Source organism: Oncorhynchus gorbuscha, unplaced genomic scaffold, assembly GCF_021184085.1.
Source record: "Oncorhynchus gorbuscha isolate QuinsamMale2020 ecotype Even-year unplaced genomic scaffold, OgorEven_v1.0 Un_scaffold_5583, whole genome shotgun sequence".
Lineage (NCBI taxonomy): Eukaryota > Metazoa > Chordata > Actinopteri > Salmoniformes > Salmonidae > Oncorhynchus > Oncorhynchus gorbuscha.
This window is the reverse complement of record NW_025749354.1, coordinates 10730-25474: the sequence shown is the minus strand read 5'-3', so window position 1 is coordinate 25474 and position 14745 is coordinate 10730. Positions and strand designations below refer to the sequence as shown.

Sequence of the window (14745 nt, the reverse complement as noted above, 5' to 3'; positions counted from 1 at the left end):
CCCACTCCTCTGTAGGTACTGGTCTTCCATAGGACCCCCTCCTCTGCTTGGTCTTCCATAGGACCCGCTCCTCTGTAGGTACCCGCTCCTCTGGTCTTCCATAGGACCCGCTCCTCTGTAGGTACTGGTCCTCCACACGACCCCGCTCCTCTGGTACTGGTCTGCAATAGGACCCGCTCCTCCGTAGGTACTGGTCTGCAATAGGACCCGCTCCTCCGTAGGTACTGGTCTTCCATAGGACCGCTCCTCACACTGGTCCTCCATAGGACCCACTCCTCTGTAGGTACTGGTCTTCCTAGGACCCGCTCCTCTGTAGGTACTGGTCTTCCATAGGACCCGGCTCCTCTAGGTACTGGTCTGCAATAGGACCCGCTCCTCCGTAGGTACTGGTCTTCTGCTCCAAGGTACTGGTCTGCCGCTCCTCTGTAGGTACTGGTCTTCCATAGGACCCGCTCCTACGTAGGTACTGGTCTGCAATAGGACCCGCTCCTCCGTAGGTACTTGTCTGCAATAGGACCCACTCCTCCGTAGGTACTGGTCTGCAATAGGACCCACTCCTTCGTAGGTACTGGTGCTTCACATGACCCGCTCCTCTGTAGGTACTGGTCTGCAATAGGACCCGCTCCTCTGTAGGTACTGGTCTTCCATAGGACCCGCTCCTCTGTAGGTACTGGTCTGCAATAGGACCCGCTCCTCCGTAGGTACTGGTCTTCCATAGGACCCGCTCCTACGTAGGTACTGGTCTGCAATAGGACCCGCTCCTCTGTAGGTACTGGTCTTCCATAGGACCCGCTCCTACGTAGGTACTGGTCTGCAATAGGACCCGCTCCTCCGTAGGTACTGGTCTTCCATAGGACCCGCTCCTCTGTAGGTACTGGTCTGCAATAGGACCCGCTCCTACGTAGGTACTGGTCTTCCATAGGACCCGCTCCTCTGTAGGTACTGGTCCTCCATAGGACCCTCTCCTCTGTAGGTACTGGTCCTCCATAGGACCCTCTCCTCTGTAGGTACTGGTCTTCCATAGGACCCGCTCCTCTGTAGGTACTGGTCCTCCATAGGACCCTCTCCTCTGTAGGTACTGGTCTTCCATAGGACCCGCTCCTCTGTAGGTACTGGTCTTCCATAGGACCCACTCCTCTGTAGGTACTGGTCTTCCATAGGACCCGCTCCTCTGTAGGTACTGGTCCTCCATAGGACCCTCTCCTCTGTAGGTACTGGTCTTCCATAGGACCCGCTCCTCTGTAGGTACTGGTCTGCAATAGGACCCGCTCCTACGTAGGTACTGGTCTTCCATAGGACCCGCTCCTCTGTAGGTACTGGTCTTCCATAGGACCCTCTCCTCTGTAGGTACTGGTCCTCCATAGGACCCTCTCCTCTGTAGGTACTGGTCTTCCATAGGACCCTCTCCTCTGTAGGTACTGGTCTTCCATAGGACCCGCTCCTCTGTAGGTACTGGTCTTCCATAGGACCCTCTCCTCTGTAGGTACTGGTTCCTCTGTAGGTACTGGTCCATAGGACCAGCTCCTCTGTAGGTACTGGTAGGACCCACTCCTCTGTAGGTACTGGTCTTCCATAGGACCCTCTCCTCTGTAGGTACTGGTCTAGGACCCACTCTCTCTGTAGGTACTGGTCCTCCATAGGACCCTCTCCTCTGTAGGTACTGGTCTTCCATAGGACCCACTCCTCTGTAGGTACTGGTCCTCCATAGGACCCTCTCCTCTGTAGGTACTAGTCTTCCATAGGACCCTCTCCTCTGTAGGTACTGGTCCTCCATAGGACCCTCTCCTCTGTAGGTACTGGTCTTCCATAGGACCCGCTCCTCTGTAGGTACTGGTCCTCCATAGGACCTGCTCCTCTGTAGGTACTGGTCCTCCATAGGACCCGCTCCTCTGTAGGTACTAGTCTTCCATAGGACCCTCTCCTCTGTAGGTACTGGTCCTCCATAGGACCTGCTCCTCTGTAGGTACTGGTCTTCCATAGGACCCACTCCTCTGTAGGTACTGGTCTTCCATAGGACCCGCTCCTCTGTAGGTACTGGTCTTCCATAGGACCCGCTCCTCTGTAGGTACTGGTCTGCACTAGGACCCCCTCCTCTGTAGGTACTGGTCTTCCATAGGACCCGCTCCTCTGTAGGTACTGGTCTTCCATAGGACCCGCTCCTCTGTAGGTACTGGTCCTCCACACGACCCGCTCCTCTGTAGGTACTGGTCTGCAATAGGACCCGCTCCTCCGTAGGTACTGGTCTGCAATAGGACCCGCTCCTCCGTAGGTACTGGTCTTCCATAGGACCCGCTCCTACGTAGGTACTGGTCCTCCATAGGACCCACTCCTCTGTAGGTACTGGTCTTCCATAGGACCCGCTCCTCTGTAGGTACTGGTCTTCCATAGGACCCGCTCCTCTGTAGGTACTGGTCTGCAATAGGACCCGCTCCTCCGTAGGTACTGGTCTTCCATAGGACCCGCTCCTACGTAGGTACTGGTCTGCAATAGGACCCGCTCCTCTGTAGGTACTGGTCTTCCATAGGACCCGCTCCTACGTAGGTACTGGTCTGCAATAGGACCCGGCTCCTCCGTAGGTAGGTACTGGTCTGGTCTGCAATAGGACTCCTTCGTAGGTACTGGTGCTTCCATGACCCGCTCCTCTGTAGGTACTGGTCTGCAATAGGACCCGCTCCTCTGTAGGTACTGGTCTTCCATAGGGCTCCTCTGTAGGTACTGGTCTGCAATAGGACCCGCTCCTCCGTAGGTACTGGTCTTCCATAGGACCCGCTCCTACGTAGGTACTGGTCTGCAATAGGACCCGCTCCTCTGTAGGTACTGGTCTTCCATAGGACCCGCTCCTACGTAGGTACTGGTCTGCAATAGGACCCGCTCCTCCGTAGGTACTGGTCTTCCATAGGACCCGCTCCTCTGTAGGTACTGGTCTGCAATAGGACCCGCTCCTACGTAGGTACTGGTCTTCCATAGGACCCGCTCCTCTGTAGGTACTGGTCTTCCATAGGACCCTCTCCTCTGTCCTAGGTACTGGTCTTCCATAGGACCCGCTCCTCAGGTACTGGTCCTTGGACCCTCTCCTCTGTAGGTACTGGTCTTCCATAGGACCCGCTCCTCTGTAGGTACTGGTCCTCCATAGGACCCTCTCCTCTGTAGGTACTGGTCTTCCATAGGACCCGCTCCTCTGTAGGTACTGGTCTGCAATAGGACCCGCTCCTCTGTAGGTACTGGTCTTCCATAGGACCCACTCCTCTGTAGGTACTGGTCTTCCATAGGACCCGCTCCTCTGTAGGTACTGGTCCTCCATAGGACCCTCTCCTCTGTAGGTACTGGTCTTCCATAGGACCCGCTCCTCTGTAGGTACTGGTCTGCAATAGGACCCGCTCCTACGTAGGTACTGGTCTTCCATAGGACCCGCTCCTCTGTAGGTACTGGTCTTCCATAGGACCCTCTCCTCTGTAGGTACTGGTCCTCCATAGGACCCTCTCCTCTGTAGGTACTAGTCTTCCATAGGACCCACTCCTCTGTAGGTACTGGTCTTCCATAGGACCCGCTCCTCTGTAGGTACTGGTCCTCCATAGGACCCTCTCCTCTGTAGGTACTGGTCTGCAATAGGACCCGTTCCTCTGTAGGTACTGGTCTGCAATAGGACCCGCTCCTCTGTAGGTACTGGTCTTCCATAGGACCCACTCCTCTGTAGGTACTGGTCTTCCATAGGACCCGCTCCTCTGTAGGTACTGGTCCTCCATAGGACCCTCTCCTCTGTAGGTACTGGTCTGCAATAGGACCCGTTCCTCTGTAGGTACTGGTCTGCAATAGGACCCACTCCTCTGTAGGTACTGGTCTTCCAGGACCCACTCCTCTGTAGGTACTGGTCCTCCATAGGACCCGCTCCTCTGTAGGTACTGGTCCTCCATAGGACCCTCTCCTCTGTAGGTACTGGTCTTCCATAGGACCCGCTCCTCTGTAGGTACTGGTCTGCAATAGGACCCGCTCCTACGTAGGTACTGGTCTTCCATAGGAGCTCCTCTGTAGGTACTGGTCTTCCATAGGACCCTCTCCTCTGTAGGTACTGGTCCTCCATAGGACCCTCTCCTCTGTAGGTACTAGTCTTCCATAGGACCCACTCCTCTGTAGGTACTGGTCTTCCATAGGACCCGCTCCTCTGTAGGTACTGGTCCTCCATAGGACCCCTCCTCTGTAGGTACTGGTCTGCAATAGGACCCGTTCCTCTGTAGGTACTGGTCTCCATAGGACCCGCTCCTCTGTAGGTACTGATCTTCCATAGGACCCACTCCTCTGTAGGTACTGGTCTTCCATAGACCCGCTCCTCTGTAGGTACTGGTCTTCCATAGGACTCCTCTGTAGGTACTGGTCCTCTCCTCTGTAGGTACTGGTCTTCCATAGGACCCTCTCCTCTGTAGGTACTGGTCTTCCATAGGACCCGCTCCTCTGTAGGTACTGGTCCTCCATAGGACCCTCTCCTCTGTAGGTACTCGTCTTCCATAGGACCCTCTCCTCCAGGTACTGGTCTTCCATAGGACCCGCTCCTCTGTAGGTACTGGTCTTCCATAGGACCCTCTCCTCTGTAGGTACTGGTCCTCCATAGGACCCTCTCCTCTGTAGGTACTGGTCTTCCATAGGACCCTCTCCTCTGTAGGTACTGGTCTTCCATAGGACCCGCTCCTCTGTAGGTACTGGTCTTCCAAGGTACTGGACCCCGCTCCTCTGTAGGTACTGGTCTTCCATAGGACCCTCTCCTCTGTAGGTACTGGTCCTCCATAGGACCTGCTCCTCTGTAGGTACTGGTCCTCCATAGGACCCACTCCTCTGTAGGTACTGGTCTTCCATAGGACCCGCTCCTCTGTAGGTACTGGTCTTCCATAGGACCCTCTCCTCTGTAGGTACTGTTCTTCCATAGGACCCGCTCCTCTGTAGGTACTGGTCCTCCATAGGACCCTCTCCTCTGTAGGTACTGGTCTTCCATAGGACGCTCTCCTCTGTAGGTACTGGTCTTCCATAGGACCCGCTCCTCTGTAGGTACTGGTCTTCCATAGGACCCTCTCCTCTGTAGGTACTGGTCCTCCATAGGACCCTCTCCTCTGTAGGTACTGGTCTTCCATAGGACCCTCTCCTCTGTAGGTACTGGTCTTCCATAGGACCCGCTCCTCTGTAGGTACTGGTCTTCCATAGGACCTGCTCCTCTGTAGGTACTGGTCCTCCATAGGACCCGCTCCTCTGTAGTTACTGGTCTTCCATAGGACCCTCTCCTCTGTAGGTACTGGTCCTCCATAGGACCCACTCCTCTGTAGGTACTGGTCTTCCATAGGACCCGCTCCTCTGTAGGTACTGGTCTTCCATAGGACCCTCCTCTGTAGGTACTGGTCTTCCATAGGACCCGCTCCTCTGTAGGTACTGGTCTTCCATAGGACCCGCTCCTCTGTAGGTACTGGTCTTCCATAGGACCCGCTCCTCTGTAGGTACTGGTCTTCCATAGGACCCGCTCCTCTGTAGGTACTGGTCTCCATAGGACCCGCTCCTCCGTAGGTACTGGTCTGTAGGACCCGCTCCTCCGTAGGTACTGGTCTTCCATAGGACCCGCTCCTCTGTAGGTACTGGTCTTCCATAGGACCCGCTCCTCTGTAGGTACTGGTCTCCATAGGACCCGCTCCTCTACTGGTCCTCCGTAGGTACTGGTCTTCCATAGGACCCGCTCCTACTGTAGGTACTGGTCTTCAATAGGACCCGCTCCTCTGTAGGTACTGGTCTTCCATAGGACCCGCTCCTCCGTAGGTACTGGTCTCAATAGGACTGGTCCCATAGGCTCCTCCGTAGGTACTGGTCTTCCATAGGACCCGCTCCTCCGTAGGTACTGGTCTGCAATAGGACCCGCTCCTCCGTAGGTACTGGTCTGCAATAGGACTCCTTCGTAGGTACTGGTGCTTCACATGACCCGCTCCTCTGTAGGTACTGGTCTGCAATAGGACCCGCTCCTCCGTAGGTACTGGTCTGCAATAGGACCCGCTCCTCCGTAGGTACTGGTCTGCAATAGGACCCGCTCCTCTGTAGGTACTGGTCTTCCATAGGACCCGCTCCTCTGTAGGTACTGGTCTTCCATAGGACCTGCTCCTCTGTAGGTACTGGTCCTCCATAGGACCCGCTCCTCTGTAGGTACTGGTCTTCCATAGGACCCTCTCCTCTGTAGGTACTGGTCCTCCATAGGACCTGCTCCTCTGTAGGTACTGGTCCTCCTAGGACCCACTCCTCTGTAGGTACTGGTCTTCCATAGGACCCGCTCCTCTAGGTAGGTCTTCCATAGAACCCTCTCCTCTGTAGGTACTGGTCTTCCATAGGACCCGCTCCTCTAGGTACTGGTCCTCCATAGGACCGCTCCTCTGTAGGTACTGGTCTTCCATAGGACCGGCTCCTCTGTAGGTACTGGTCTTCCATAGGACCCGCTCCCCTGGTCTTCCATAGGACCCTCTCCTCTGTAGGTACTGGTCTTCCATAGGACCCTCTCCTCTGTAGGTACTGGTCTTCCATAGGACCCTCTCCTCTGTAGGTACTGGTCTTCCATAGGACCCGCTCCTCTGTAGGTACTGGTCTTCCATAGGACCTGCTCCTCTGTAGGTACTGGTCCTCCATAGGACCCGCTCCTCTGTAGGTACTGGTCTTCCATAGGACCCTCTCCTCTGTAGGTACTGGTCCTCCATAGGACCCGCTCCTCTGTAGGTACTGGTCTTCCATAGGACCCGCTCCTCTGTAGGTACTGGTCTTCCATAGGACCCTCTCCTCTGTAGGTACTGGTCTTCCATAGGACCCTCTCCTCTGTAGGTACTGGTCTTCCATAGGGCTCCTCTGTAGGTACTGGTCTTCCTAGGACCCGCTCCTCTGTAGGTACTGGTCTTCCATAGGACCCGCTCCTCTGTAGGTACTGGTCTCCATAGGACCCGCTCCTCTGTAGGTACTGGTCTGCAATAGGACCCGCTCCTCCGTAGGTACTGGTCTGCAATAGGACCCGCTCCTCCGTAGGTACTGGTCTTCCATAGGACCCGCTCCTACGTAGGTACTGGTCCTCCATAGGACCCGCTCCTCTGTAGGTACTGGTCTTCCATAGGACCCGCTCCTCTGTAGGTACTGGTCTTCCATAGGACCCGCTCCTCTGTAGGTACTGGTCTGCAATAGGACCCTCTCCTCTGTAGGTACTGGTCTTCCATACTTGTCTTCCATAGGACCCGCTCCTACGTAGGTACTGGTCTGCAATAGGACCCGCTCCTCTGTAGGTACTGGTCTTCCATAGGACCCGCTCCTACGTAGGTACTGGTCTGCAATAGGACCCGCTCCTCTGTAGGTACTGGTCTTCCATAGGACCCGCTCCTACGTAGGTACTGGTCTGCAATAGGACCCGCTCCTCCGTAGGTACTGGTCTGCAATAGGACCCGCTCCTCCGTAGGTACTGGTCTGCAATAGGACCCACACCTTCTTAGGTACTGGTGCTTCACATGACCCGCTCCTCTGTAGGTACTGGTCTGCAATAGGACCCGCTCCTCCGTAGGTACTGGTCTTCCATAGGACCCGCTCCTACGTAGGTACTGGTCTGCAATAGGACCCGCTCCTCTGTAGGTACTGGTCTTCCATAGGACCCGCTCCTACGTAGGTACTGGTCTGCAATAGGACCCGCTCCTCTGTAGGTACTGGTCTTCCATAGGACCCGCTCCTACGTAGGTACTGGTCTGCAATAGGACCCGCTCCTCCGTAGGTACTGGTCTGCAATAGGACCCGCTCCTCCGTAGGTACTGGTCTTCCATAGGACCCGCTACTACGTAGGTACTGGTGCTTCACATGACCCGCTCCTCTGTAGGTACTGGTCTGCAATAGGACCCGCTCCTCCGTAGGTACTGGTCTTCCATAGGACCCGCTCCTACGTAGGTACTGGTCTGCAATAGGACCCGCTCCTCTGTAGGTACTGGTCTTCCATAGGACCCGCTCCTACGTAGGTACTGGTCTGCAATAGGACCGTAGGTACTGGTGCTTCCTCCGCTCCTCTGTAGGTACTGGTCTGCAATAGGACCCGCTCCTCCGTAGGTACTGGTCTGCAATAGGACCCGCTCCTCTGTAGGTACTGGTCTGCAATAGGACCCGCTCCTCCGTAGGTACTGGTCTTCCATAGGACCCGCTCCTACGTAGGTACTGGTCTGCAATAGGACCCGCTCCTCCGTAGGTACTGGTCTGCAATAGGACCCGCTCCTCCGTAGGTACTGGTCTGCAATAGGACCCGCTCCTCCGTAGGTACTGGTCTGCAATAGGACCCGCTCCTCCGTAGGTACTGGTCTGCAATAGGACCCACTCCTTCGTAGGTACTGGTGCTTCACATGACCCGCTCCTTTGTAGGTACTGGTCTGCAATAGGACCCGCTCCTCCGTAGGTACTGGTCTTCCATAGGACCCGCTCCTACGTAGGTACTGGTCTGCAATAGGACCCGCTCCTCTGTAGGTACTGGTCTTCCATAGGACCCGCTCCTACGTAGGTACTGGTCTGCAATAGGACCCGCTCCTCTGTAGGTACTGGTCTTCCATGCTCCTACGTAGGTACTGGTCTGCAATAGGACCCGCTCCTCCGTAGGTACTGGTCTGCAATAGGACCCGCTCCTCCGTAGGTACTGGTCTGCAATAGGACCCGCTCCTCCGTAGGTACTGGTCTGCAATAGGACCCGCTCCTCCGTAGGTACTGGTCTGCAATAGGACCCCCTGTAGGTACTGGTCCTTCTTAGGTACTGGTCTTCCATGCTAGGTCACATGACCCGGTAGGTACTGGTCTGCAATAGGACCCGCTCCTCCGTAGGTACTGGTCTGCAATAGGACCCGCTCCTCCGTAGGTACTGGCAATCCTCCTTCGTAGGTACTGGTCTGCAATAGGACCCGCTCCTCCGTAGGTACTGGTCTGCCATAGGGTACTGGTCTGCAATAGGACCCGCTCCTCTGTAGGTACTGGTCTTCCATAGGACCCGCTCCTACGTAGGTACTGGTCTGCAATAGGACCCGCTCCTCTGTAGGTACTGGTCTTCCATAGGACCCGCTCCTCCGTAGGTACTGGTCTGCAATAGGACCCGCTCCTCCGTAGGTACTGGTCTGCAATAGGACCCGCTCCTCCGTAGGTACTGGTCTGCAATAGGACCCGCTCCTCCGTAGGTACTGGTCTGCAATAGGACCCACTCCTTCGTAGGTACTGGTGCTTCACATGACCCGCTCCTCTGTAGGTACTGGTCTGCAATAGGACCCGCTCCTCCGTAGGTACTGGTCTTCCATAGGACCCGCTCCTACGTAGGTACTGGTCTGCAATAGGACCCGCTCCTCTGTAGGTACTGGTCTTCCATAGGACCCGCTCCTACGTAGGTACTGGTCTGCAATAGGACCCGCTCCTCTGTAGGTACTGGTCTTCCATAGGACCCGCTCCTCCGTAGGTACTGGTCTGCAATAGGACCCGCTCCTCCGTAGGTACTGGTCTGCAATAGGACCCGCTCCTCCGTAGGTACTGGTCTGCAATAGGACCCACTCCTTCGTAGGTACTGGTGCTTCACATGACCCGCTCCTCTGTAGGTACTGGTCTGCAATAGGACCCACTCCTTCGTAGGTACTGGTGCTTCACATGACCCGCTCCTCTGTAGGTACTGGTCTGCAATAGGACCCGCTCCTCCGTAGATACTGGTCTTACATTGCCAATCATATAGCACCCACCTTGGGTGATGCCACGGCTGGTGAAAAGCGCACGAAAGCCTCCACATCTTGGCAGCAGTTAAACTTTTACTGCAGTGGGCTAAATCAGGGCCACGCAGAGTGTTTCTTGGTTTTCTTAAATAAATCTACTTTGAAACAAAAGTAAAAACCTCACACACATGGTTATGGACTTAAAAATGTTTGACACAGAAACAGGGGATTTTAGGCACATTTTTTGAAGTAATGTTTATTCATGATGAAATGATCCAAACTCTTCTGTCATCTCTGGACACAGCATGCTGTACCTGTTGTTATTCTTCCTGACAGATGAAACAATAACCATTTCAATCCAAACAGCCAGCTAGCTAGAAGCCAAAAATATAGACTTTTCATCCCAATTCTTCAACTTTGAGAGTCAAGATCACAAGATGTAAGTGATCAACCCCCAGAGGAGTCAAACCCCCAAATGGATTTTAATAATGAGATTTACAGAGCTCTCTGCCTAGAAGACCTCACGGTGTGACGGCAACCACGGAAGTGGTCTTTGAAAAAATAAAATGGCTGCCAGGCTCATTGGTAGTGCTGGAGCATTGGGAGGCTGACTTCAATAAATGTTTTCATCTCTTTCCCTCCGCAGCCAAGAACTGCTCCTACTTCAAACACTTCACTAAGGAAGAAGAGGCCAAAGGGTTCGAAGCCAAAACTCAGAAAGGTGAGTTCTCTCTCCTTCGTTACAGGCTTCCGGTGAATGAGCCACAGTGCAACATTTTTTTAAATACATTCGGTCAGATTCACCACTGTGGCGATTTTAAGCAATTTACAAATTGAGTTTTGAGTTGTAAATTGAGTAATCATGAGTACAATTCCCTCAAATATGGTGCATTTCCTTAAATATCAGAACTGTTAATCCTTGTTTTCAAGCAATGAGGGGCCTATGCTGTTGAGGGGGAGGCATGGTGAATAGGAATGAGATGTATACTATGTGTCTATGGGACTGCTCATTGGGTTCTCAGCATGACAATAAAACACATTCAGTCAAAACACAGACATGAATGGTACACTCTGTGATTGGCTAACACTTTCTCTCTCCCTTTCCTTTCCCTTTCTCTCTCTCTCACACACACACACACACACACACACACACACACACACACACACACACACACACACACACACACACACACACACACACACACACACACACACACACACACACACACACACACACACACACACACACACACACACACACACACACACACACACACGTGTGTGTGCCTGCTATTAGTTATTATCCCCGCGTCAGGGGAAAAAACTAGATCTTTCTGCATCTCACATTGCTCTCCTCAAAACAGATGCAATTCTAGGAGACTACTGCAGACCCCTTACAAATATACATTGTTGAGTGCAGAGTATGCTGTAAGCATGACAACACTCATTAAGACAGACAGGTAGAAAGTTAGCATGGCTAGCCATCAGCAGAATTTACTGGTTGAAGGTGAAGTAACTTTTGAGCGAGGCAGGCAACACTATCATACACAGGAGGAGGACATTATGGGGAAACCAGAGCGCCATATAGAAGTGTGTCACAAAACAAACAATACCTCACAATGATTGGGTGCAAATAACTGAACTAAATAGTGTGTGATACTGACATACAGGTGTGTGAACAGATGATCAGAATTCAGGTGATTGGGATCTGGAGAGTGAGCTGCGTTCAGGGGATCTATGTGTTTGAGAGTGTGAGCTGGAAGCAGACGTTACACTTATTGGTTGAAATCAGGATTCTGCACCGCTTTTAACGGAGGAAAGGTTGCTTCCGTCCCCTCTCATCCCTGCTTGTGTGAATTTAGTTGAAAACGTCACTTTGACCTGTGGACCTATTGGCTGTGCCTATGTCCCAAATGTCTCTTTACGGACTCTAGTCAAAAGTAGGGCACTACTGTATATAAGGAATAGGGTGCCATTTGGGACGCTTCCATAAGAATCCCTAGCAGGTCGGTATCACAGGCAGAGGCAGCCCACCGCAACGTCTGAGGTTATGCATGTAGACACAGATTGTATGTCTCCCTCTGTGTCTCTCCACAGCCAAACCATGACAAAAGTAGCTACTTGAGTGGAACGATAACGCTTATTTCATGCTCCATGCTCTCCTGCTGCTCAGTCAGGACGTTACAACGGGAAAGTGAGCCCTGGCTTATCGTAATCTGTACAATGGGCCTGGAGGATTGGAGGGGGGTTAGAGAGGAGAGTCGGATGAGTCACCTGGAGACAAGGCTTCTTTCGTCATCACTCCTCTCCTAGAAGCAGTGCTAATAGACGGTTTTAGTGTATTGTAGCATGGTTAAACCAGACTGAATGCTGAGCTCAGTGAAACAGTGGGGATCGCACCATTCAGTCTGCTGGTTCAACCAGGCTAACTATATAGTCAGTGATGGTTAACGAAGACACTGTTCAAGAGGGCTCTCTGCTGTATTCTCTTCATGCTGATTAAGGTTAAGTGGAGGGGGGATGGGTTAGTGGGAGTTCCAATGCCTTACAATGGGAGATGGGTTACAGTAAGAACTGAATGATTTTCTGTTGGAAATCAAGATGGAAAGATTAACAGATTGAAGGCCCCTGATCCTCTGAAATGCTTGACTTGAAGATCCTTCTTTCTAGCATTACAATACACAACATTACAATACAAAACCTCAAAGTTGACTCATTAGCACTGTCATAAACAATGTTAAACGTAGCAAAACGTTTTGCAACAGAAAAATGGGAATATGTGTTCTTTTTGGACAAGTTGAGTCTCTCTCTCTCTCTCTCTCTCTCTCTCTCTCTCTCTCTCTCTCTCTCTCTCTCTCTCTCTCTCTCAGAGTACTACCTCTCAGCAGCGGCCATTGCTGTGTTCAGCCTGGCCTTTATGACCCTGGGGTCGCTGTGTGTCGTGTGCTCCTTCGGGAAGGGGAGGGATTACCTGCTGAGGCCTGCTGGGATGTTCTTTGCCTTCGCAGGTCAGACACATCTACTTTGACTGAGATATTCACGTCATACATCAGGCATGACTACAAAGAACATTATACATGTTTCTGTCTGTCCATCCAGGTTCATCAGATATTTGTTCATTTGTTCGTTACTTTGTTAATTAGTTTGTCCTTTCCGTCTCTCCATCCGTCCGTCCGTCTGCCCATCCAAGGGCTCACCTTGGATCCATCCTCACCTGTAACCCTTCTCCCTCTAGGTCTCTGCATCATCATCTCTGTTGAGGTGATGCGGAACTCCACCAAGCGGATGATTGACAGCGAGGAGACCGTCTGGGAACAGTACTACTACTCCTGGTCGTTTGAATGTGCCTGCACCTCTTTCGTCCTCCTGGTCTTCAGTGGTCTCAACCTGTTGATCATCTCCATGCCCCAGATGCCACGCAACCCCTGGGAGACCTGTATGGACGCAGAGCCAGACTCCATGGAGCCCTTAGACTAGTAGTAGATCAGATTAGACCTGCCCAGATCAACCCCTGGGAGACCTGTATGGACGCAGAGCCAGGCTCCATGGAGCCCTTAGACTAGTAGTAGATCAGATTAGACCTGCCCAGATCAACCCCTGGGAGACCTGTATGGACGCAGAGCCAGACTTCATGGAGCCCTTAGACTAGTAGTAGACTCCACTAGAACAGACCAGACTAGTCTAGACCAGGGGAATCTTCAACAAAGGCTGCCAAAACCATACATATTTTTATAGAATCCAACTGAAGATAAACTAAATTGAGGCTGGTGGTGGGGGCAACAGAGTTAAGGATACAGATGAATGAGAGTGGGGCACCCCGCCTAAGTAATAGTAGAAGGGGAAACACTGCACTACACTGCTTGGTTTTAAGTGTACAGATAAAGATCTAAGGCAGGATCTCTGAGCAGTTCCTCGAGGGCCACAGGTTTTTCTTTCTTTGGTCCTTAACTGATACATTTCTATCATTGATTACAGAGTGTCCGCTCTCCTGGTCCATATCATCCGTTACTAAGCAACAGACACTGTGGCACTTGAGGACTGCCCTTATATAGGGTGCGTTAGTAAATTCACCATGGCAACTTACTTCGAAATTCAGAACACTCTGGTTGGAGAGTGCCAGAGCGCAGAATAATTTATGAATTTACGAACTGCCTAAACTCGGTTGTTATGACAGATTTAAGTAAACATCGGGTAAAAAACTGAATTAAATTGTTGCCAGTAACACAGTTACAGTCACTAACCCTCTTGATAACATGGAAACACTCTAGCACTAATAGCAGCTCTGCAAGGGTGAGCACACTCCGAGTGCACTCTGACACTCTAAAGTGAATTCACGAACGCACCTATAATGTACAGTATTAAAATGTGGCTTTTGCTATAAAATGACCACAGAGACAGAAAGAGCTAAAGAACATGGCAACATAGTGAGCTGCTACTACTGTAATTTAATATAGTTTGAGCTGTCTTGTACACTTCTAATATACATTTCCGCTCTAGCAATCTACATTTTGTAATGAAATAAGTTAATGCTTTAATGAATGTTGCATTGTAAATGTTCACCCCTTCAGGCAGCTACAAACAATGTGTATTTATTTAACATGTATCAATGGATGAAACCGTATTGAAGCTCCAGTGCAATGCCTGTACACAGATCTACTGTATTAGTTAGGAGCTACACTGCTGCTTGTTGTTTACAGAGGAAACCTAGAATGTACAGTGTGTATACAGTACTTGTATGTTTTAAACATGGGCCTATGAAGATGATAGATATTATGTTGGTTTTTGTTCAATAGTGGCTTCATCAAACAATCCATTGCAATCTAGCTTGAACACAAAACATTCAAGCCCACCGCAGTGATTATTGGACAGATACATTGTCTTCACTGAATGGCAATATCTCCCATTGTGTACCTCTCCTCATATTGTATTTTTTTTCTCTCTCTCTCTCTCTCTCTCTCTCTCTCTGGAGTGACAAAAAGCTTATATTTTGGGTTCTGATGTGGTATGACAGTTGAACCAAGCTAATGAGGCATTTCAATGGGAATTA

At 51.7% G+C, this 14745-nt stretch overlaps 1 protein-coding gene across 1 annotated transcript; it reads left to right on the top strand.

The window, feature by feature from the left end:
- Nucleotides 1–10303: 10303 nt before the first annotated feature.
- Nucleotides 10304–14194, top strand: LOC124029119 (voltage-dependent calcium channel gamma-1 subunit-like). The gene is made up of 3 exons (XM_046340949.1): nucleotides 10304–10419; nucleotides 12569–12706; nucleotides 12934–14194. The coding sequence occupies exons 2-3, from the start codon at nucleotides 12616–12618 to the stop codon at nucleotides 13173–13175; spliced, it is 333 nt and encodes a 110-aa protein (XP_046196905.1). The 5' UTR covers nucleotides 10304–10419; nucleotides 12569–12615; the 3' UTR covers nucleotides 13176–14194.
- Nucleotides 14195–14745: the final 551 nt, after the last annotated feature.